Source organism: Coffea eugenioides, chromosome 3 (assembly GCF_003713205.1).
Source record: "Coffea eugenioides isolate CCC68of chromosome 3, Ceug_1.0, whole genome shotgun sequence".
Taxonomy (NCBI): Eukaryota; Viridiplantae; Streptophyta; class Magnoliopsida; order Gentianales; family Rubiaceae; genus Coffea; species Coffea eugenioides.
Genome location: NC_040037.1, coordinates 21,049,928 through 21,076,725, shown reverse-complemented (window position 1 = coordinate 21,076,725; position 26,798 = coordinate 21,049,928). Strand labels below are relative to the sequence as shown.

The window sequence follows — 26,798 nt, the reverse complement described above, 5'->3', positions numbered from 1 at the left end:
AAAACCAAATTCCAACTAATAGACCAGTTAACCGTACTACCTTCAAATGGCCATATCTCAAGCTACCAGAGTCTATTTAAGACGTTCTTGGAGGTGTTGAAAAGCTAAGACAACGTACTAAAACTTTCATGTTTTGACTAAAAGTTAGTTCAGTACGTATCTAGGTGAACAAACGCAACCAACTTAGTGTATTGGCAAAATTGTTCGCTGATTTTACTCCTAGGGCAGTCAGGATTTTCATCTTTTCATAGTCTATGTTCCTTCAATTGAGATGAAATTTTGTAGAAAACCATAAAATATTATTCTATACAACTTTTATGTTTTGTGTTAAGCCTAATTCGACCTCTAAAATGATGAAATAGAATCGGGCAGAACTGAAGCTAAATTTTCCAGAAATCTGGACTTTTGCTATATTCAAGCTATAATTCACATTTTCACCTTAAAACTACCACTACTATCTCCTTTACATGATTATATACCACATATATACATCATACAACACCTAACCCACAAGAAACCCTAACTCAAAAGTCATCCATCCAATCATCAAAATCACTTGAAACAAGCATCACAAGCACAATACTAACATTAATACCCAACATAATCATGATTAATGGAGAAAGAATGGTTGATCAGCCATTATACCTCAAGACACAAGCTTGCAAGAATGATCCTCCACCACTCCTTGAAATTCTTGGTTCCTTAAGCTTCCCAAGCTTCCAACTAGTGATTAATCGGTTTAATTTTTCTTGGTTGGATTCAAGGTAGAAGATTGAAAACTCTCCTCACTCTCTTCCCTCACCTTGCTCTCGGCCAAACCAGAAAAAAAATGAGGGAAAATGAAGCAAGATGAGAGATAAGAAGACAAGACAAATGGTTGGTCAAGACACCATAGGTGGTTGACACTTGTCACCACCAAAGCCATCCAAATTTCTCTTTCTTTTCCTTGCATTTTGGCCACAATTTTCAGCCATATGGATGAGGATGAGGGGGGGATATTTTGCAAAAATATCAAGGGTATGTGGTGGTAAGGAAATGGTGGTCAAGTGGTGAGTTTAATCGGTAGTGATCGATACCCATCGGTTTAAGCCGATTTTTCTTAAATCGCGTATATTAGGGTTTTTACCTTCTAATCGCTATCTTGTTATTATCACTTCTAATCATATAATATGTCCTCATCCAAAAGTCACTCTTACCTACCAAATTTGATCCTCACTCCGTACCGAAAAGTCACACTACGAAAAAACGTGAAAACCCTAATTCGCTCTAACTTGAAAACGGACAACGAAAACCCTTACTTCTATATTCATTTACACTTATTGTGGGGTGATTGGGTAGTAAGACCATAATAAATGAATAATTTCCAAATAAAAGGGCATTTTTAAGAAAAACGTGAGGGGTTTTACAATTCCATAAATTGAATTTAGGGTTTCGGTTAAAATATGAGAAATTTGAGAAAATGGTCAGTCACAAGTGAAACTAGGGTTTTGATTAGACTTTTAGGGTTTCTAGTCTTTTAAATCAAACCCAAAGAAATAACTTTAGTTTCTTCTTTAAAACAAAATAATATTTTAAAATAAAAATAAACTAAAGAAACCGTAATATTCTCTTTGAGACTAAACAAAAAAAATGATTATAAAAATTGGGATATCACAATCTCCCCTCGTTCAAAAAATTTCGTCCTCGAAATTGCAATCAACGAGTTAAGTTTTGGAATACTCGAACAAAAAATATGGTACAAGATCGAAGTGTTGAAGAGTTATAAAATGCACGAAATAATCAAAAGATCAAAATGTGTACATATATATACAAGTCACGCCAAAAATATACATAATATAATGCACTATATATACTAAGGGACATTTGAAGTTAGACAAAGTCAAGTGCAATAAGTACTATAGGTGTAGGCATTATCATACCACAAGTAAATGACATGTAGGGACAATGCAAGGGCAAAACGAAAGAAAACACGACTTGTCGTCCCACACTCAGTGAAAATCACCCCCGTCCGGTTTCCTACTCCACTTCCCAAGGTGCCCGTTGGTCTCTTGTACTCACTCTAGCCAGACAAAACCTGTTTATGTTCCTAAAATGCAAGTCTCAAGTACTTAGCAGTGCCTCAACTCTAGAGTACTCAGGCACGAGAATCCGAAATAAGATAATTCACATCTCGAGCTGGCCAGTCCCAAGAGTAAACTATCTATAATCGAAATTCCTGCCTAATGTACCTATCTATGGTTCTCAAATACTGCAAGAAAATATAAGGCCTATAACATTCACAATTCACAGCTTATGCTTGAACAAGCACTTAGTCATTTATACTTATTCACCACTTAATCCAGGCTCACTCCGCGCAGAGACCACGTGAAGCAGGCTCTGCTACCACCTGTGACAGCCCCACCTCACCCTAAGGCGAACCAAAGGGTTCGGCGGACCGCCTGCCCAACTCTCGCCGGGACTCGATGCTCTAGAATTAGAAAATAGAGTTCATGCCAAAAGAAAGCTCTATTTACTCTATTACATCTTCAAAAGTTGCATAAACCAGTACATCAAGTAATATATACCACCCGTACCCGAAAGTAAATCCTAGAAAAGTTGATAACTATAACCACCACGACAAATATATACAACCTACTAGTCAACTTATAACAAGTACAATTCAACTATTCTATCGCCAAAAGTCTAACCACCTTCCCGAGCGATCCCCACGTCAGCCCCCTGCTAAGGAAAACAAATGGAATGGGGTAAGCTAAATGCTTAGTGAATAACCAGGGGTAAAATGTAAACTCACATAATTAAACAAGTAGATCAGGATATTTCACATCAATAACAAAAAAGTAACATCACAATGGTAGGATACGGGTGGCTCCAAAGTCAATTCAATTCCCCGAGTTTGAACGCCTGTTGACACTCCGTCAACCAAAGTACTCATTTGTCGAGCTTGATCACTAGTTGACCCTTGAGATCCTGAGCCACACAAATCGCTTCTCTTAAAGGATCCCCCATAGAGAGACCATGAGCCTCAGCTCAAGTCACGAGCAGTAAATGCTCTAAAATATTTTTCAAGCAATAAATGCTCTAAAATTGTAGTTCAAGCAATAAATGCTCTAGTTCAAGCAATAAATGATTCCAAATTGCGTCACAAGCAATAAATGCTCCATAACAAATCACAAAATCATATTTCACAGGTATCAAGAGCAACTAATGGGGTTTAGATCGAGTGCGATAAAGTACACCCTCGCCTAAGTGCCCATTTTTCATAGTAAACTTATATTAGTATTGAGATACACAAAAACCCTGATTACTCACTTGATAAAGCTTGGCATGAAAAATGATACAAGTTACTGAGCTTGACCGTCATCGTCAAAAGCCTCATAGTCTGTATAGATAGATTATATACACACATAAGTGAAACGGCTATATAATAGCAGTTTATAACTTAAACGATTGAAAACGGTCAAAAATGGTCAAAAATAATCAAAAAAGGGTACAAAACGGGTTACACAATTTTGATCATAATTGGAGCTGTGGTTATCGGATCAAAATGTACTAGATAGTGCCTCGAAGCTTAGACAAAAGGTTACAATTTCCATGAAGATACCTCAACCCATTTTTCAGTGTATCCAAATTAAATTTGCAAAATACAGAACTAGAATTCCAAAGGCTAGTTTATCTTTCTCGTGAAAATTTGGCGGCATGCCCCTTGTTTTTACCCATTTTCCAGCCATTTATGGCGCCATGATGGTTCTATCAACAAGCACAATGCAAGATTGATCATCAAGGGATATGCTCAACAATTCGGAGTGGACTTCTCGAATACATTAGCACCAGTAGCAAGACTTGACACCATTCGGTTGATCTTAGCATTGCAGCTCAAAAAGAATGGAGAGTTTATGAACTTGATGTCAAGTCAGATCTTTGTGGAGCAGCCTCAAGGATTTGTAGTGAAAGGTCAAGAAGACAAGGTGTACCTACTTTATAAGGCACTATATGGCCTAAAACAAGCACCAAGAGCCTAGTACAGTAGGATTGATAATCATCTTTTGAAGATTGGATTTAAGAAGAGTTTGAGTGAATCAACGTTTTATGTAAAAATTATTAATGATAATATAATTGTTGTTTCATTATATGTTGATGATTTTCTTGTCACAGGAAGTAAGCCAATCTTGGTACATCAGTTTAAGGAGTAGATGAAGCAAGTCTTTGAAATGACTGACTTGGGAGAGATGTCCTATTTTCTTGTTATGGAGGTTATTCAATCTCAACAAGAAATCTTCATAAATCAACACAAATATGCAAGAGATACGCTGAAAAAATTCAATATAGAAAGTTGCAAATCAATTAGCACTCCATTGATGGAGAATGAGAAGCTCAGTAAAGATGATGGAGCTGCCGAACTTGATGAAGGCCTATACAGAAGTCTTATAGGTTGCTTGATATATCTTACAGCAACAAAGCCTGATATTATGTATGTTGTGAGTTTATTGTCCAGATTTATGAATTGTATAAGTGAGTTGCACTTCAAAGCTGCAAAAAGAGTACTTAGGTATGTCCAAGGCACTGCTGACTTTGGAGTTTGTTTCAAAAAATAAAAAAAAATAATTTACACAGCTATTCAGATAGTGACTGGGCTGGTTCGTATGATGATATGAGGAGCACTTCTGGATACCTATTTAACTTGGGTTCTGGATGTTTTTCATGGAATTCAAAGAAGCAATATGTGTAGCTCAATCTACCGCCAAGGCAAAATATATTGCTGCTACTACCGTTGTTAATGAAGCCTTATGGCTTAGGAAATTGTTAGCTGATCTAAATCATGTTCAACAAGAAGCTACCCAAATTTTTGTTGATAATGAAGCTGTTATAGCTATTTTCAACAATCCAGTGTTTCATGGGAAGACTAAGCACTTCACAATTCAATATTATTTTCTTCGAGAAGTTCAAAAGAATGAAGAAATAGTTCAGTTCATTGCAAGACTGATGATCAGATTGCAGATATTTTTATGAAGGCCTTGTCCAAAACAAGGTTTGATTGCCTAAGAAGACAGTTGGGGATCTGCAGTAAAAGTGCTATGAAGAATTGTTGAGATATGCTAACTTTTTCTATAAATTTTATCAAATTAAGTTTGATAGCAAAATAATTTAGTTGGTAGAAGAAAAAGTCTTATTGTTAGGATATTTGTTAACCAAAAATCATATTGGTTTGTTAACAAATATTTTAGCTAAAATTTGCTAAGTAGAAGATCATGTTATCAAGTAGTTTTTGTTGAGATTTTTAGAGAATTTTTAGCTAAAATTGCTTTAGTTTGTTTCTTTATAAACACCATAAATAGGATGTTGACGAATGAAGAAATTAATCTCTTTTAACAGCCCTCAATATAGTCTTGATATCTTTGTTTATGCATCAAAAAACCAACATCAAAGAATTAATTTGATTTATTTGTTGAGAGCTATTTACAGTATCCTAGATATTTCTCTTTATAGGCTACAAATATCTAAAATAAAAACAAAACAAAAACACATGAAAATGCCTAAAACACATAAAACTTCGTGTTTGGCTGCCACGAGGATCTGCCGATGGATTTAAGCTGCCTAGGCATGGATCTACCTTGTGAAATCGTGTCGCTACTACTGTCTGCCTTGAATTGAGCTCTATAATTCATGGATAGATTAAAGGCCCGGATTGCCTCCAGAATGCATGCAAATTAGACCTTTCTTCTACTGTTTCTTCGAGTGATCCCTTATCGACACACAATTATTATTGCTAATTAAACTAAACAAAAATGCTAACAAAACTATGAAATCTACAACAATTTAGAATTCTAAATGATTCTCGAGTAGTTTTATTAGATACAGACAAGGATTCATGAACTCGGGGTTCCTAGTTTATATCAAAAAGGACTAATTCAGTTTCTTATATTTAGGGTCTTATAAATTATCACATGGTCCTTTTTATTTATGGTAAATCAATTTTAGTCTCTTAACTTTAACAAATGTGGCTGATATGTTCCTTTAATTGAAGATTAGGAGTAGATCTGCGAGATAGGTGAATAATCTTGGAGTCATTCAAGTTGGCAAAAAATATAAAGATTTGTAAACAATTAAAAAAAGCTCTTAAACTCATTTGAATTCTTCACCATGAGGATGATATTTTTTTGTACCATGAGATCACCTCAAATAAAGTTCAAGACATGAACTAAAGCATTTTGCTTCTCATTAGTTAAACAATCATAAAAAAATACCAATTGAGTTTGGAAGAATCTTCAAATTTGCAATAACACTATAAAATTTACAAAAAATTATATTTCAAGCTTGATGGAAATTTCTAATGGTATAGTAAGTATTTCAAGGAAAATTGCTTGGCTTTTAGGTTTGATATTCATTTTGAGGTACGCCAAGGTATAAAGAAAATCAACGTTATTCATCTACAGTTTATATTTACTATAGGAGCTTTACAAATCATGTCAGATTCATTCAAAATTTTAGTATTTTGAGACAAATAGCACATAAATTGATAATAGCTTTTGATTTTCAAAATTTTTTTAATAGTAACTAGTATTTTTCTTGTGCCTTAACATGGTTTAGTTTTTAATTTATTATGAATTTGTGCAAGCATGAATAATTTAAATAAAAAACTAACAACAATTCTATATGTTCATTCATATGAATTTTAAAAAATTTATGTATTCCAAATGTTAAGTATCATACTAATTTTTAAAATTGTGTTCATTAAATATACTTTTACTACAATATAATTGTGTTCATTAAATATTGTAATGCATATAAAAAATATCAATAGATATTCTTTGTTTTATAGATATTCTTTTAGATACTTAAAATTTTTATAATGACCATAATCTTACCTATACTTAATTAAGTACAAAAGATCTAGCAATTTATTTTCTACATCAACAAATGTTAATTCAATTTTTAGCAATATTGATAAACTTATCAGTGTAACATTTCAATATTTTTCAAGACTCTAAAAATTATTATGTGAGAATCATAATAAATCAATCAAATTTAAAATTTCATATAAGCTCAATATTCTGAAACTTATGTCAAGTTGCTTATGACTCCTTGACATTACATTGGTAAATAATATGTGCAGAAATAAACACATTTGACGTGCAACACATGTTTTGCCAATCTAGTTGAGTGAATTGGAGATAACATATTGAGCAAACCAAATTTGAAGGAACTAGGTATCTTGACTTATTTCTTAAAATGGAACAATAACATTCCCTCAATGGTTACCTACCAAGATTTTGCCCACATGGTGCACCCATAGATAACAAACTCGAAACAATGTGCATAGTTGGCCTAGATTCTAGATTCACATGTGAACATGCCATTGCTAGTTTGATGGTTGATATCAGAATCTTTTCATTCTTGTGTGGGATGCGAAAGTCTCTGGTCCAACAAGTCTTTCAGTTCTATATCTCTAGGTGTTGAAGATAATTGATGGGAAACTAATTCACCAGGGTGCTTCCCTTTGATTATTTCCAATGTTAGGACACTAAAGCTATAAACATCACATTTTTCAGTGACGCTCAATGTATAAGCAAGCTCTGCACGAAATATCATATCATCAGTGAAATTTTGACACGTAATACCTACAAAAGAGAGAAATTATAACCCTATTAATTACCTGGTGCAACATATCCTAATGTGCCAACAAGAGTAGTCCAATTAGATGAATTTGTTAGAAATATTCACTTGTTTTTAGTTAACCATGTTTGTTTATTTTGTTCAACCTAGTTAGTGGAGTTAGTGAAATTAGTGGAGTTAGTGGGGTTAGTAGAATAGCTAGTGGAGTAGTTAGTAGAGTTAGTGGAGTTAGTGGGATAGTTAGTGGAGTTATTTTGAACTCTATAAATAGAGAAGTTTCATGTTATGAGTTGCATATTAGATTTACAAAGAAATAAAGTCTATCCCTTTGCTTCTCTTATTATTTTTTCATTAATTGTATTAGTGGCATCAAAGCTAGGTTTGTGAGTGAAAACAAAAGTAAGTTGTAAAAATTGTGTTGTAAATCACGATGGCCACTGACAACTTTGTGCAGTTAGCAATTCCTTATTTTGATGGTCACTATGATCATTGGAGCATGCTAATGAAGTACTTGTTGAGATCTAAAGAGTATTGACAGGTTGTCGAATCTGGAGTAGCATAGCGAAAAGCCAAAGTAGTATTGTCAGAGGCGCAGAAAATGGAGTTGGAAGTATTGAGACTGAAGGATCTTGAAGCCAAGAATTACTTTTTTCAAGCTATTGGTTGAGTCATCTTGGAGACAATTCTTAGCAAAGATACCTCCAAACAGATTTGGAGCACCATGAAAAAGAAGTATCAAGGAATTGAAAAGGCAAAGTGTGTGCAGTTTCAAGCTCTTTGGACCGAATTTGAGACTTTACGCCTGAAGTCAAGTGGGTTAGTCATAGATTATTTCGTAAGAACAATCGCAATCGCTAATAAGATGAGGATCCATGGACAGAATTTTGAGGACGTCACCATTGTCGAAAAAATCCTTCGAACAATAATAGCAAAATTTAATTTTATTGTATGCTCTATAGAGGAATTGAAATATATTGATGCACTTTCAATTGATGAGTTGTAGAGTTCTTTGCTAGTTCATGAGAAAAATATTAACCAACAAGAAAAAGAGGAGCAAGCATTGAAGACTTCAATAGAAAGTCACTCAACATGGAAGGAGGCAAAGGCAGAGGTAGAGGTAGAGAAAGCAATGATTGTGGCAATTAACAACAACAATACCAACACTAAGAAAATCAATTTCAAGGAAGAAGAAGAGGATGAGAAGGCCATCAATCAACAATTCAAAGGCCAAAATCAATAGATAAATCTAATGTTGATTGCTACAAATGTCATAAGTATAGTCATTATCAGTTAGAATGTCAAACTAATTTGAATAGATAAAATAGAGAAAGAACTAACTTTGCAGGAAAAAAAGAAGATGTGTCTCTTTTGATGGTGTGTCACGAGTGAAGATACTTAACAAGACATGTAATATTTAAACACCGGGTGCAGCAATCACATGTGTGGAGATAAGAAGACATTCTCTGAATTGGATGAGTCATTCCGTAATACTGTCAAATTTGATGATAACTCCACAATTTTCGTTATGGGAAAAAGAAGGGTAACTATCCAAACTAAAGGAATTCTTCTACTCACATTATCACTGATATTCCTTTTGTTCTAGATTTAAAGACAAACTTGCTTAATGTGAGTCAGTTGCTAAAAAAGGGGTAGGAAATTTCTATCAAAAATGGAGTATGTCAAGTTCAAGATGCAAAGTTGGACTTAATTGCTCAAGTTAAGATAATGGCAAATCGTATGTTCCCACTCTATTTGTAGAACTCGACTCATTCGTGCTTCTCAACAAAATCGAATGATATGGCATGGTTATGGCATTTTTGTTATGGACACCTAAACTTTAGTGGATTAAAAACTTTGTAACAAAAAAATATGGTGGCTGGTTTACCTCAGATTACAATTCCTTCAAAAGTTTGTGAAGAGTGTGTCATTGGCACACAACATCGGGATAGCTTTTCAAAAGAAAAATCATGGAGACTAAATAACGTATTGGATTTGGTTCATTCTGATTTATGCGGACCCATAAATCTGCCATCTAATGGTGGAAAATGTTATATTATGACGTTTATTGATGATTATAGTTAAAAAACTTGGGTCTATTTTTTGCAGAAAAAGTTGAAACATTTTCAGCTTTCAAAATTTCATGACTCTTATAAAAAAGGAAGCAGACAAGTCCAAAAAGATTCTTCTCAATAATCGTGGTTGAAAATATAACAAAAATTTATAAATTTTTGTGAGGAGCATGAAATTCAGAAGTAGCTTACAGCAGCTTATACGCTACAACATAATGGTGTTTCAGAGAGGAAGAATCGTACAATCTTGAACATGATGAGGACCATTTTGACAAGAAGTGGTGTTCCAAAAAAATTTTAGCCTAAAACTATCAACTAAAACATTCATATATTGAACAGAAGTCCCATATTTGTTGTTAAAAATATTACACCTGAGAAAGCATGGAACTGATGAAAACCAATAGATCACTTCAAAACTTTTGGATGCACTACCTATGCTCATGTTCCAGACCAAAAGAGGACAAAACTAGATAATAAGGGAGAGAAATGCATTTTTTTTTAGTGTTAGTGATCAATCAAAGGCCTACAAGCTTTATAATCCCATCACTAAAAAATTTGTCATCAGTCGAGATATATTTTTTTATGAGAAAAATTTTTGTCCATGGAATAACAATATTATTAAACAACAAATACCTGTTGATTTTGATGAAATTGATGAAGAGAACAAGTAGTCGACTGAACGAATTTCACTAGATGGTGCAAATAATGTTTCAAGTTTTCAAACAATAGCAGAAGATGAAGGATGGCCTCAATGTATTAGAAAAGACCTGCATGGATGATCGATTATGAGGTAATTGGAATTGATTAATTTGAACATCCACTTGCACATTTTGCACTATTTTTCGATTGTGATCCTACAGTTTTTGAAGAGACTATCAAAGGTTCAAAGTGGCAGAAGGCAATGCATGAAGAAATTGTAGCTATTGAACGAAACAATACATGGGAGTTAACTGATCTTCCAGAAGGACCAAAATCAGCTAGTGTCAAGTAAGTGTATAAGACGAAATTGAAAGAGAATGGAGAAGTTGGCAAGTACAAGGTACATTTAGTAGCTAAAGGCTATAAGCAAGAATTTAGGGTGGATTATGGAGAAATATTTGCTCCAGTCACAAGGCATGACACGATCAAGATAGTGATTGCACTGACAGCATAACAATTATGGCCTATCTTTCAGTTGAATGTGAAATCAGCATCTTTACATGGTGATCTATAGGAACAGGTATTTATTGATCAACCCCCTAATTATTTGAAGTTTGGAAGTGAACATAAGATATGCAAACTCAAAAAGGCATTAAAAGACATTGTACATGTTAAAACAAGTCCTACGTGTTTGGTATAGTCGTATAGATGTTTATTTTTCTAAGAAGGGGATTAAAAAATGTCCATAAGCATACATTTTTTATAAAGATTAGAGATGGAGGTAGATTGCTTATTGTTTGCTTATATGTTGATGATATTATTTTTATTAGAAATGATAGTGCTATGTCTGAGAAATTTAAAAACTCTATGATGGCTGAATTTGATATGTCTAATCTTGGAAAGATGCATTACTTTTGGGCATTGAAGTGGCGCAATCTGCTGCTGGAATTTTTTTTCTATTGAAGAAAACACGTGCAAGAAATTATGAATAGGTTTCAAATAAAGAATTGTAATTCTGTTAGTACACCAGTTGAAGTGGGTTTAAAACTCATCAAAGAACTTGAAGGAAAGAGAGTTGATAACACTCTTTACAAGCAAACAAGGGAGATACATCTTCTAGTTGCCAAGAAGGTTCTTCGATACTTGCAAGGAACCATTGAATATGAGTTGTTCTACAAGAATAGTGAAAAATTAGATTTATTTAATTTTAGTGACAATAACTATGTAGGCGATCTTGGTGATAGAAAGAGTATGTCTGGATATATATTCATGATGGGTTTAGCAGTTATTTCGTGGTATTCAAAGAAGCAACCAATTGTTACTTTATCAACAACTAAAGCAGAGTTCATAACCGCAACAGCCTGTGCCTGTCAAACAATTTGGCTAAGGAATATTCTTGAAGAGTTGCATTTTTAGCAAGAAAGAGCTATTACAATTTACTGTGACAATAGTTCTGCCATCAAACTCTCTAAAAATCCAGTTCTACATGGAAGAATCAAGCATATAGATGTGAGATTTCAATTTCTAAGGAAAATCATAAGGGATGGAATAATTGATTTTCTCCACTGCAAAAGTGAAGATCAGATTGCTGACATAATGACAAAGCCATTGAAATTAACCACGTTTTAGAAACTAAGGAAGCTGCTTGGAGTCTGTCAGTTCATAAGTCCTATTAAACTGAATGTTTGGAAAACTTTCAGTTTAAGGGAGGGATTGTTAGAAATATTCACTCGTTTTTAGTTAACCATGTTTGTTTGTTTTGTTCTACCTAATTAGTAGAGTTAGTGGAATAGCTAGTGGAGTTAGTAGAATAGTTAGTGAAGCTAATGAAGTTAGTGGAATTAGTGGGATAATTAGTGGAATTGTTTTGAACTCTATAAATAGAGCAGTTTCATGTTATGAGTTGTGTATCAGCTTTACAAAGAAATAAAGTTTAGTCCTTTACTTCTCTTATTATTTTTCAGTAATTGTATCAGAATCCTTCCTGATAAATTTAGCAATGCCAAAGACTGAAACACGAGCCTCATATTCTAAATCAAGCAACACATTGTTGCTTGAAATGTCCCCATGAACTATTGAAGGTGAGCAATCATGATGCATGAAAGATAGGGCATGAGCCAGGCCTTTGATGATGTTCACCCTCTTTTCCGAGTCTAGTTCCTTAGCTTCTTCTTCCATGCTGAAAATTTTGGCCAAGCTACCATGCTCATGGTACTCATACACCAAAAGGAATGTGTGGATTTTGAGTAGAAACCGACAATGTTTCTGTGCTTGATGTTTGCCAAGGCTCTTATCTCATTTAAGAAACTGTTGAAGTACACCTTCTTCGGTAGCAGATGAAGTCTCTTTACAGCTACCAATTTACTAGGTGGGACCATTGCCTTGTAAAGACTTCCATAACCTCCTTCCCCAATGTAGAATATTTTGCTGAAATCTTCATTTGCTTTTAATAGTTCTCTGTACATTGCTTTGCCATCAAACGTTGATATGGAAAACAAATCAGCATGCACTACATTCTCTGTGGTTTTTCTTTTCCTTTGTTGACATATTTTATGGGCTCCAAAGAATGCACAAAGAAGTATGAATGATCCTAGAAGAGGGAGCACAATTATGAGAACAAGATTCAATCCCTTAACATTTATATGATTTCTACTCAATTGAGGACTTTCACATAATTGTAAACCAGTAATATTACTGCATAAACCTTTGTTTCCCCTTAATTCTTTTATGGCGATATTTTCAAAGGCTTTGCCATAAGGAATTAGATCCTCAAAGTTATTGAAAGATATGTTAATATGCAAAGAACCAGGTAGTTCTGCCAAAACCGTTGGAAGGAAACCAGAGAGGTAATTACGGGAAAGATCCAATATCTCAAGACTCTGTAAACTTCTGAACATGGATGGTATTTCACCTGTGATGTATTTATGACTCTGATCCAAGATAGAAAGTCGAGTGTCACCAACCCAAGCTGTTCCCAATGGCTTCTTGGCAGAAGTATTGGGATTCAGCTTGAGGGGACAGAAATGAGGACGTGAATTAAGGTGGAGAGGAAGAAATGTAAAGAAGGTGAAGGAAGATGGTAGAGAAATTCGCAAAGGAAAGAACTATACCTTTCCCTCAGGAAATCTGTTACAAATCAATCAAAAGTCTACTTCTCCTCGGTGTAGAGTCCACTGCTTAATACCAGTGCCTAAAGGTTGCATGCAGTGCATGCATGTTGCACGTAACCGAACGCTACATGGATCGATTCCCAAATATTCCTTCTAACAACCTTGCTACGCAACAATTATGAAAAATGACACCGTACCACTAATTCTGCTAAATAAGTAAAAACGACATAGTTTACAACTAATTCTGTTAAATGAATAGAACGACACAATTACTGCTACACCTTATTCCAGCTTGTTCCATGACATCTCCTCGCCCTTAATTGCAACCTTGTCCTCAAGGTTCAAAGTCTGGAAATGCAGTGCGTATGAATTCAGCATCTTCCCAGGTAGCATTAGATAGAGAAGAATTGAACCATTGGACCAACCATTGCACTGCTACACTATTCTTCCTCTTAACCATTCGCCTATCTAAAATTGCCACTGGTTGGACCTTCAACTGCCCTTTCTCATCCGAATATGGTAATGCTACACTAGGAACCATTTTTTCTCCTACCTTCTTCTTTAACAGTGACACATGGAAAACATGATGAATTTTCGAGTCTTCTGGCAATTTCAGCTTATAAGCGATAGCTCCAATCCTTTCAATCACCTGATATGGTCCATAGTATTTTGTAGCAAGTTTCATGTTCTTCCTAAGAGCCATAGAGATCTGTCTATAAGGCTGTAACTTGAAGAACACCCAATCTCCTACAGCAAATGTCCTTTATGATCTCTTGTTGTCTGCATACTGCTTCATTCTCGCCTGAGCTTGCTCTAAATTATCCTTAAGCAATCTCTCCACTCCTTGTCTATTCTCTACACAGTCTTCTACTGCTGCTATGTTGGTTTGCAAGTAAGGTCCCATGGCAAGTAAGGGTCGTATCCTCAGGGATTGGGGATATTTGTCTCTTTTGAAATCCAAAGTAACACGGGGGATGTTTTTGTATAAAGGATGACAATTAAAGCAGTTCAACTAAAATAAAATAGCCAACTAAAAATTAAATGACAATTCACTAAAATCAAAGTAATAATAATTAAAAGTCTAGTCAAGAAATAACTTCAGCAGTGGTTCACCTAATTGATCATCGAAACAAAGGTAATTCCAATTATTTACCAATAAATAGGTTATAACTATCAAACAAGCGATGACAGTCAACCCCTCCTTACTGTGTCGGTGATTAAGGTACGCCCGTTAATCACTGCTCTAATTGAGAAATAATTCTAGGTACGATCGTAAAATTTAATTCTCAAATTGCCTTACGTATTAGAGGAGCCCTATTCTAACCGAATAACGCACTACTAAGGTTATTTTAGATTAACTCGCGTATTCCCCTGACACAAATCCAATCATGTCAGTTGTCACTATTTCAAGGCAATTAAACAATTACAGATTTAATACCCTAATTGACAATAGGTTACTAAATCAATTCATTATCCGGATCCAAGACAATCAAGTAATTAAATAGCCATAAGCACTTCAAGCAGGGAATATGCAAACACCAATAAATAAGAGGAAAAGATAAAATTAAATCGATCTCATAATTTTTAGACCAGCCAAATCCTCTGTTGTTTCTTAACTAAAAAAAGGGGTTTAGTTCATCGTTAATGCAAAAAACCCATACAAAGCTGTAAAGAAAGTAGCGGCCATTGTCCTTCGAAATTGGGAAAATTCAATTCATTCGAATATTGAAAAGATAGCAAAGCTACAAAAGGCGATTGATTGTTTTCACTTCGTCTGGCATACGAAGAAGGAAAAACTACTAAGAGCCAAAAGAAGAAAAGTCAAAAACTAGAAACTAAAAAGTAGTGCTTGTTCTCTGCTATCCTATTTTCTATCTAATTACTACTTCCCTTCTGCGGCTGCCTACAGGAAGAAAGAAAAAGGAGACTCCAGGTCTCTCTCTTTTTGAATGCTGTCTTCGGCCAAATTACCAAGAAGGGTCGCGTCTTGATATTCCAAAAATATCCCTGAATGCCTGCTACTTGAACTCTTTTCTGATGACTGCCAAATTGACACTTGTTATGGTATTTTTGTTCTACTCCTTGTAATAAGTGCAAATTTTCAAAAGTGAGTAGAATCTGATAATTAATCCACATTGGGTCAGGTAATAAGGGAAATTAATTATAAAATAAACAATAAATTGCAACCTATTAATTCCCCCCACACCTAAACTATGCTTGCCCTCAAGTATGATAACAGCAAACAAACACCAATATTTGACAATGGCTATTGCTCCATCTACCATGTTGCCAAAATACCAAGAAAAACACATATCAAGCATTAGTGATCAAGATTCAAAAGCCATCACCACGGTTAGTTTTTAAACCACAAACTCGTCCAATTTCAGGTTAACTAATCTAAGAAAAATGAATGATCGCTCAACATTAACAACAGATGGTTCAACTATTAACCAAAATTTCAATATTAAATCCACAAATCGGCAAGCTAACTTTTATCACACACTAACACAACCTTCTTTTTTTATAACGATTTCTATTTTTTTAAATAGTAACAAAAGACTTAGTCTCTAGCCATTAGAGTCTTTTGACGCGAACTCCAACATTTGCCAGATGGAAGAGTCCTGTTACTCAGCTCCGATCGCTATAAGACCACGTACTCATAGTGATTACTACTTTTTGACGCGAGAATCGGCACTTTTGGTGAAGATCCCCAGTTACTCAGTACTAACAACTAGTAGAGTACAGTCAACTTTTATTCACAGCCAGACAACACAATAACTCAAAATAACACAAACAAAAACCTAAAAACAGCAGCAGCTAGCCTCATTTCTTTAAACATGGAGAACTAAAGTTAATAACCTGACCAATTCACATAAAAATGCCAACAATCATTCCTTACGCCTAGAAAAATTAACGGGGCATTTGGTAAAAGGGTATCGGAATGGGGTTATGCAATAAACTCCATAACTCATGTTTGGTTTACTGGTATGGGAATTGAAATATTGGAATGATATCTAAAAATTTGGCATTTCTCCATTCCTTACTAATTTCGTGGGTTTTGTCCAAAACCCAAATCTTATTCCCGGTCCCTCTTCTTTCTCTCTTTTTCATTATCTCCATCGCTTTTCTTCCCCCCAATTCTCTGCCCTAATTACCCCCTAAAAACAGGACAAGCTGGAGCTTTTGCCGTGGGAAGAAGAATAAAAACGAGGAAAACCACGCCTGTGCTACTGAGAGGTACGCAAGTTTTCTTCTGTTTGTTTTCTTGTCCCAGGTTCTCTATTCTCCAAATCCATAAACAAGAATACTTTATGCAATAGTGGATCTTCTTCTGCTGATTCTCAATCTTCCATTTCCCCTGTAGATTGCTCCTTAAAAGGTTTGTATCTCTAGTTTCTTTAGATTTTTTTGCTCTTGGGAGCAGTACGCACTATGCTTTCTGTACGGTCTTACAAATTTGCACACTTTTCTTATTTTGTTTTCTCTTCTGATATTAGCAGTCAGCAGATCTTCATGATTCTTGAGCTTTAGTGCTTCTTTTTTGTGGGTTCTATTTCTTTTTTGTTTTGTCTTCCGCTATTGACTTTGTGGGGTCAAAATGAAAATCATATTTTATTCCATCATCTTCTTGAATGCTGATCCCAAATGCAACCCAAAAAATGCAAAAGAATCCAAAACCAATAAGCATCAGATTCGTATCAGTAGGATGAAATATGGATCTGCATCATATCACCGAAGGTTCCCCACTCGCAAATCGAATTGGAATTCAGATGTTACTCAAACCATTGATTTTGTGAGTAGAGTTATCACTTGAAACCCACCTACTTCATGCTGGTGCAAGATTAGAAGTGCAGACCGTGGAATATTATAAATTACATTTTCATACTCAAAACAACATACGTAGCAGTGATGAACTGGCTGGAGATAAGTCTTTGGCCGTGGTGAATTGGACAGGGACTTGCTCGGCAGACCCCACTACTTGGAAGTTGTTATTGGGTGATGCATCTGTGGTTAAGTTCATTGAGATTGAGAATTGACTCCTAAAATGTCATCTTCCATTATCTGTGTTTTAGTTTCAGGGATTATTTTAATATAGTTTCCGAACAGCCTGGCAATAAGTAAAATGCAACAAGTGCAGAATTTTCGGCCGGCACTTGTGGCTTAAATTTCCTATGTTTCTCTGCTCTGCTCTTCTAAATTCCTGAAGGGTACTTGTATTGGTTCATTATGCCTCGCTTGTATTGGTACTTGTAGGGAGAAATTCTTGAAAACCTTAATTAATGGAAACAACTACAAATATAAGTACAACCTAGTTCTCAAGTGTACAGCCGAATTATAACTACGTAATTATAATTACGAATGAAAACCTTATTGTGCTTGTTCTTAAGTGTGCCTAGTTCGTAACTAGTTATGATGTTTGACCACCTAAATCTAATAAGTACAGAATTTCCCTGCTTTTTCTAGGTAATATTGAGGTCATATAGCACAATATTCTAAAAAATTACACAAACGAGGTTGGAATTCATTTTTCTACAAGTTTTTATTTACTCTTCATGTATGTATCATTCTCTTTGGACATTAATCCTCTTTGGACATGTAATTTTCTTCAATACAATTATTTATATCATAGAATTATATATTTTTTGAAATAGAATTTTACTTATTCTTGTAATTTTCTATTATAGATAAATGACATGTCTTCCTATTACAAATAGAAGACGGAAACGAATGCGCAATTTTCAAATTATGTCTGCAATGCTTATGACTTTCATTGTGGTTTTCATGATGTGGTACCATGTGACTTTGGTGTATTTGTACAATGTGAGACATTCAATAAAATCTAAAGAAGAAAAAAAAAGAGAGAATGCAATGGTTATTTAGAATTACTAGAGAAAGTGATATTCATTGTGTGAGTATACTTCACATGGATAGACGCACATTCGGCATATTATGTGACATGGTTAGAAATTTTGGGGGTTTGAGACCCACAAGAAACATGAGTTTAGAAGAAATTGTTGCCATGTTTGTGTACACTTTGGCTCACCATGAAAAAAAATTGAATGATTGGCCTTACATTTTTGTGAAGTGGAGAAACAGCGAGTCGCCAATTTAATCTTTGTCTTCTAGTAGTATTAAAATTACATGACTTGCTTCTCGAGAATCCTGAGCCTATTACTGATGAGTGCACAGACGATAGATGGAAATATTTTAAGGTACTGTATATTGTAAATTGGCATAAATATTTTGAATTTTAATGACATTTTTCTTTGATTTATGACATATTTTGTTACTAATTTGATATGTTTGGTTCTATAATAGAACTGTCTTAGAGCTTTAGATGGGACTTTAATTAAAGTGACACCACCTAGTAATCAGAAGCCAAGATATCGAACAAGAAAAGCAAGTATTGCAACAAATGTATTAGGAGTTTGTTCCCCAAACATGAGATTTATATATGTTTTGCCTGGTTGGGAAGGTTTTGCACATGATGGTCGTGTGCTTCGAAATGCTATCTCTAGACCTAATGGTCTTAGAGTACCACAAGGTAAATGTATCATTGGAATATCTAGAGAAATGTGATAGAGAGATGTTTTGGACTACTAAAAGGAAGATGAAAAATTCTAGCATCACCTTCATTTTTTACAATTCGAGCACAAGTACGAATTATAATAGCTTGTTGTTTATTGCATAACTTGATTCGAAAGTTCATGTCCTATGATCCACAAGAACAAATGCCATGTGAAGTGTCAAATAGTGAAGAGGATGAAAGTGGTGTCGACGATAGAGAAATGGAGTATATAACAACTATTACACCAAGTGATGACTGGACAAATTTTAAAAACAATTTAGCTGAAGAAATGTTCACCACCTGGCGAGCTACATTTGATGGTTGATTTTTAAAGTGTATCACCCTTTAGCCAATTTAGCCCCAAATGCAATCTTTGGTGTATTATTTGTTACAATTTCAAAATTTTTATTTACCTGTAGTTTGAATGAACTTTTGCTTCATAATTTGACAATTTCTTTCTTGAAAGTTTGTTGTACTAAATATGTAAATTTGTGAATTGATATTTACTTTTAAACTAAAGTTTATTTGTTGACATTACGGTTTATTCTTATAATTATTTAGAATGATATTTTATGGTAGGGTGGAGAAAGATGAAAGCATTCGGGGACGAGGAAGAAACAAGTGCTTCTGGAATGATAATGAAGTAAAAGTATTGATTGAAGCACTACAAGAATTAGCTTGTGATCCCTTATGGAAGACGGATGGTGGATTCAAAAACAACTACATGAATGAGTTACACAAGATAATACTACGCAAGCTTCCTACTTTTGAAAAGCAAGTTTCTCCACACTTGGAGTCAAAGGTAAAATGGTTGAAATCTAGATATCATGCAATCACTGACATGTGTAAAGAAAGTGGTTGTCAATGGAATGATGTTGAAAAAAAATTCAATGTGAAAGGCAACGGTATGAAGATTGGTATAAGGTAAAAAAACTTCTAACCATAAATTTTTAGTAATAGTTTATTATTTATATTTTCAATGGTATGAAGATTTAAATTTCTGCTTATTTATTTGATTACTACTTTTTAGATGCATAGAGAAGCAAAAGGCCCTTGGGATGTTAAGTTTCCATATTTGGATGATCTTGACATAGTATATGGGCGAGATAGAGCTACTGGAGTTGTTGCTGAAGGTTTTGCAGATGCTGTCCACAATATGGAAAAAGAAGTGGAAGAGGTTGCTGCTCAAATAGACTTAACGAATGATGATAATGGTGATGATGATGATGATGAAGCAAATTCAGCAACACAAACAGCTTCAACAAGGACAAGAAACTCATCAAAGAAGCAAAAGAAAGCATCACCTACAATAGGAAATCCATCAAAAAAGATGAAATCAACTTCAACACAGCCAACCATTGATGTTCAATTTCAACAACTAACAGGACAGTTTGGATCCTTCATGGAGGGTATTGCCACTAACTTCACCACTATGGCAACTATCATGGCAAATGAAGATAAACGTGAACAGTTGGCTGTAGATAAAAGCAATAATTTGCATACTAAGTTGGTCAATCTTGGATTACCAAGTGGAGACGTTTATAAAGCAAGCAACATTATAGGAGCAGATGTAGCAAAGCTAAATATGTCCTTTAATCTTCCTGCTGACATGAGAAGGCAATATGTCATTAATCTCCTCTATCCTTTGTCTAATTTCTGAAGTGTGGCTCCTTATTATGGATGTTTGGAAAAGTATGGCTAGTAAACATGATGATAAACTCGATGGGAACTTTTTGTCTATCTTGGAAGTGACTCTGTTCACGATCTTTTGGGTTATGCCATAAACATGTTGATTTTTTGTTTGGATTCTATGTAATATCTTCTACTTTTGATAAAATGAAATGACAATATATTATTTATGTCATATGATTATTTCTAAGTAATTATTGTTATGTTACGTTATTATGCTCATGATAACTTGCAATTATATGACAAGATTATTAATAAGGTTTATGTAATTTTTCTTTTGAAACCTTAAGACAAAGTTTATTGTCAATTTTACAGGCAGGGTTAAAATTGAAAATTTATTATATTCCATTCCGAAAGAACCAACGAACCAAACATCAAGTATAGTAATGATACCCATTTCAGATGCTTGAACCAAATAGATGTATTGGAATGAATGGTCTCATTTCAAACCCAGGATATCCGATTTCAAATCCGAATCCGATTCCAAGTTGCGAACGAATCGCCTGCTAACCAAAAATCATAAGAGTCAAGCAATTACCGATATTCACCAAAGAGATGTCCTTGGACTCAACCACATTAGCTAGATACACTTTTATTATTAAAACTTGGCAATAGTAGAATTAGAGAAAACAATCCAACATCAAATCTTGACAGTCATAGGAGAGCTGATCACTAAAAAAAAACAAAAACTAGACAAAAAGCAAACTAAAAATAAAAGAAAAACATCTGAAAACCAAAAACTAAAAATAGTAGCACCAGAGCTGATCCCCCCACACCTAAATAACACATTGCCCTCAACGTGACAAATAAATCGTAAAAGCAAGAAGAAGGGTAACAGGACTTCCCTGAAGTCGTCAAAACAACGATGGTTCAGACGAAAATTGGGGTGCAAGACCCGCGTGGTGCATAAATGCTGCCAAATTTTGCGCCACAAAAGCCACGTTGGTGTCAATATTGGTCACTCAATCCTCTAGTCTCTGAACTTGCATCTGGAGTTGGTGCCAGTCATCAGCCCTTCGGGGGTAGAGGAAGCGGGGCGGAGGTAGACGGGCCGAGATCATCGCCAGTAGGAGACGAACGGGCAAAAGAGATTCGAGGGGGGACGCAAGGTGGTCCTCGGGGAGTGAATCGGTAGAAACCATTGACGTACTCGAGAATCCCCATCATTTCCAAGCATTTCACATTCAGAAATTTCATTTCAAATGCCAAATGCAGGTCGTGATCCAAAAAATTAAGAACCCTCAACTGTACTGCCAAGTGTATAATGTAGGACCCGATAATCAGAGGTTTGTTCTTTTTGGCTAAAATGGTTTTGAACTGTGCTACCAACCAACACCCTAAATTGACCTTGATATTATTTTTCATACCCTAGATAAAGAAGAAATCGGGTCGAGAGAGTATACCGGAGTTGTCCTTACGACCCGAATAGATGTAGGCCAAGAGTCGCTGAACGTACCAGGCACTGGGGTTCTTAAGAAAAGAGCTCCTAGATCTAGAAGGATCATAGCGGTGCCTGTTGACATACATGTCTTTCCACACATCGTGGTCGAAGGAGCGAAATGACTCTACGTAATCACAGGCACTCTCGGCGTACTCTCTAATCTCAGCACACTCCCGAGTAATGAAACCAAATGCTAGATTAAATTGAGTAATGGAGAAATTGAACTCCTGACCCATTGACGGAAATGAATGATATATGCGGTATCAACAGTATATCTCATAGGCAACTCAAACTCAAAAGTAGAGTAAAACTCCCTAATTAACTCGACAAAAGCGGGACGAAAAATAACGAGATAAGGGTGCTGTCCAATGGCAGTAAACATGCCCTTAACCTGCTCCTGAATACCCAGAACACCTATAGTCATCTCATCAGAGCATTTACACGGGATAATACGCCGCTCACAAATCATAGCGTATCGCTGCTGATCAGTAGGTCTAGTGAAGTTTAAATGCCCCCCGAAGTAAGCGGGGGGTAATCATATGAACACCCCTACACCTGTCTAGGCGGGATCGAGCACCGGAAGAGGAAGGTTGGTTGGTAGGTACATTGACCGGAATAGAGGGTTGGGGTAGGGGCTGAGGTTACGAGGCTCTAGATCTAGAAGAAGATTTTGGTCTCACCATATCCTCTAACAGTCAACTCAATCAACAAAATATAGAATTTCCCACACACAGAGCAACAAGCAAAGACAATAGTCCCCAAATATGTATTTAACCACCAGAGAATAAGAATACCCAATGCTCATCAGAAAATCAATAGAGGACGAAGATTACAGTGAATATAGCAAGCAGAGAAACCCCAGATAGGAACCCAGTCCAATGGAGTCAATAGGCAATCCAAGAAACAATTGTGCCTGTAAATTTGGCAACGAGGTGCACAATTTATTGGGCCAAAATCGTAGACAAGTGCATAACTCAACCAACCGAAATCGTAGCAAAAGTCCCAAGAATTCAACAATTCAAGCAATAATAGTTCAGGAATCTGACAGTAACAACTTAAATCCCAAGCTCCTAGCTTCCAATCAGTCAGCCAATAAAGTAGAATTAACCAATTGTAGTCAAAATACCCACACAGTTGATGAAACAACTTAAACGGCAGACCCACACTAATGATAACCCCAAACAACACCAGACACCACCAAAAATTAGGGTTGAATCTCAACTACCTTGAATTCCTGGATGATGGCGTCGAATGTGGGTGGATGCATCGGGTCGCACGTGTGACGTGAGTGAGAGATGGGCGAGAGCAGAGGTAGGTGGTGCGAGATTCGTGGGTGAAAGAATGAGGTAGTGGTGGTGTGCGATTGACCGAAAGAGGAAGAGGAACAGCGGCGGTGGACTGTGCGTGAGAGAAAGAGGCGTGCGGCAATTGGCTTTGGGTGGAGTCGCGGCGCCCGACAGGCAACGGGCGATAGGGAGAGGGAGAGGGATGCACGCGAGGAAAGAGACTGGAATGGGGGCAGCGCGCGGAGCTTTTGACGGAGTCGCTGCCCGCGACAAGTGGCGAGAGGCAGCGCGGCTGCGTCGCGTTGTGGAGCATCACTGGTCGGTGATGGCTGGCGGTGCACAAGCAAGAGAGAGAGGGAGAGAGATGCGCTGAAGGATGACGGCGGCGCAGCGCGGTAGGTAGAAGCGCGGCGGCGGACGTGAGGAGTGTTCGGCCAAAAGAGAAAGGGGGAAGGGAGTAACAGGGGAGAAGAAGGAAAGAAAAGGGAAAGAAAGAAAAAGAAAGGAAGAAAGAAAGAAAGAAAAAGAAAGAAAAAAGAAAAGGAAAGAAGAAGAAGAAAAGAGAAAAAGAAAAAATAAAATGATTTTTGGTTTTTTTTTCTTCATTTTTTTCTTTTGAAGTTACGGCCAAACAGAATTTTTTTTTTAACAAAATGTATATTCGAATTTCAACATTTAAGATTAAAATGACCGTAAAATCTTTTGAGGTTTGAATGTCTACTTTTCCCGCGAACATGACGCAGGCACGTCATGAAGGCAAGAACCCTTCTGACGAAGAGCTCTCCATGTGACTTAACGCGGACACGTCATGAGGGTGGAAACCCTTTTAACCAAGCATCAAGAAGTTGCACCTTGCCACGCGCCTTGTTGACGCGAGCGCATCAAGTCAAAGAGAGAGCTATGAATCATTAAAAACGAAAATTGAAACCAGAAATCGGTCAAACTCAAATAGAACATATTTAAGCTATCAAACAAAATTGAACAAACAACTAAAAAAAATTGGATTGCCTCCCAATGAGCGCCTTTTTTTAACGTCTTTAGCTAGACATGGCTAATGAGTGCTAGTTAGAACATTTTGGCGTGTCCAAACTTATCACCTCCACCTCTCTATCTGCAAAACCCTCGTAATAGTGTTTTGAGACGATACCCATTTACCACAAACTTCTTGTTTGTCTTAGTATTTTGGATTTCCACTGCACCATAGGGAAAGACGTGAGAACAACAAAAGGACCAATCCATCGGGAACGTAACTTACCTGGGAATAATTTGAACTTGGATTGGTGTAGGAAAACCTTCTGACCAACTACAAAGGTCTTCCTAGAGATTTTTTGGTCGTGGAACACCTTACTCCTCTCCTTGTAGATCAATGTATTCTCATACGCTTCATTCCGGATCTCCTCCAATTCCTGCAAGTCCAACTTCCGATGGGCACCGGCCTCCTCTATCTTCATGTTGCACTGCTTTATCGTCCAAAAGGCCTTGTACTCAAATTCCACTGGAAGGTGACACAGCTTCCCGAATACCAATCTATAGGGTGACATCCCTATAGGGGTCTTGTATGCTGTCCGATAGGCTCAGAGTGCATCTTCCAAACCTTGACTCCAATCCTTCCTATCGGGTCGCACCATTTTCTCTAGTATAGACTTGATCTCCCTATTCGATAGCTCCGCTTGACCATTGGTCTAAGGGTGGTACGATATTGAGACCTTGTTGAGTACACCATACCGTCGGATCAGCGCAGCTATGGTCTTATTGCAGAAGTGTGTCCCCCTGATACTAGTAATGGCTCTTAGCATCCCAAAACGCACAAAAATATTGAATTTAATAAAATCTGCAACCACTTTTGAATAATTAGTCCGGGTGGCTTTAGCCTCCATCGATTTAAAAACATAATCGACTGCCAACAAAATATATATATAATCAAATGAGGTAGAAAAATGCCCCATAAAATCTATACCCCAAACATTAAAATTTCTACAAAAATCAGCGGGACTCGGGGCATATGATCTCTACGGGCTATATGATATACCCTTTGACATCGATCACAGGATTTACAAAACAAGTATGCATCTTTAAATATCGAAGGCCAATAAAACCCATTCTTTAATATCTTATACGCTGTTCTCTTAGGTCCAAAATGACATTCACAAGCAAAAGTATGACAAAAAGTTAAAATTGATTGAAATTCAAGTTCACTTACGCATCGTCTCATCACTTGGTCAGTACACCTCTTCCACAAGTACGGGTCATCCCAGATGAAGTACTTGGCATCGCTCTTCAATTTGTCCCTCTTCAATTTTGGCCAACCTGCAGGGAAATTACCCGTTACTAGGTAGTTAACTAGATCAGCATACCAAGGCAATTGAGACTTTAAAGAAAACAAGTGTTCCTCTGGGAATGTATCCCTCAATGGCTTTTTCTCCTCTCCCATGGGTATGCGACTTAAATGGTCAGCTACCAAATTTTCTGAGTCTCTTTTATTCTTTATCTCGAGGTCGAATTCCTGCAGGAACAATATCCACCTTATGAGCCTTGGCCTTGCCTCTTTTTTTATCATTAGGTATCTTAACGCCGCATGATCAGAAAATACAATAACTTTAATACCTAACAAATATGATCTAAATTTTTCTAAAGCAAAGATAACTGCTAGAAGCTCCTTCTCAGTATTGGAGTAAATCAATTGAGCCCTATTCAAGGCTCTGGATGCATAGTAGATGACGTGAGCTGCCTTCCCTACTCATTGCCCCAACATAGGCCCCACAGCATGATCACTGGCGTCGTACATGATCTCAAATGATAGACTCCAGTCAGAGAGTTGGATGATAGGTAGCGAGGTCAACAACTTCTTTAGTATGTCAAAGGCTCTCTCACACTTGTCATCGAATTCGAAAGCCACATCTTTTTTGTAAAAACTGGAACAACGGGGCTCCAATCTTCGAAAAATTCTTAATGAATTTTCGATAAAATCCTGCATGTCCAAGAAAAGAGCACGTTTTCTGCACACTCGTAGGGTAAGATAAAACAGATATAATGTCTATTTTAACCCTGTCAACCTCAATACCCTTAGAAGACGCAACATGACTTAAGACTATCCCATGTTCAACCATAAAATGACATTTTTTTAAGTTAAGCATGAGATTAGTCTCTATACATCTCAACAGGATCAATTTCAGGTTATCTAGACAAGTATCGAAACTATCACCATATACACTAAAATCGTCCATAAAAGCTTCAATAATTTTCTGTCGCGCCCCATTTTTTGATAAAAAATAAATTGGTTTAAAAAGTGAATTTTGATTCAATTTTTGGTTGGAAAATGAATTTGTGATTTTAAAAAAAATGAAAAACATGAGTCTAAATGGGACATGAAAATGCGACGATTTG

The 26,798-nt window shown here is 36.2% G+C and overlaps 1 protein-coding gene across 1 annotated transcript; it reads right to left on the bottom strand.

Moving 5' to 3' along the window:
* Positions 1-24,521: 24,521 nt before the first annotated feature.
* Positions 24,522-24,955, bottom strand: LOC113766292. The gene is made up of 2 exons (XM_027310502.1): positions 24,670-24,955; positions 24,522-24,607 (listed from the first exon to the last, which is right to left on the bottom strand). The coding sequence occupies exons 1-2, from the start codon at positions 24,953-24,955 to the stop codon at positions 24,522-24,524; spliced, it is 372 nt and encodes a 123-aa protein (XP_027166303.1).
* Positions 24,956-26,798: the final 1,843 nt, after the last annotated feature.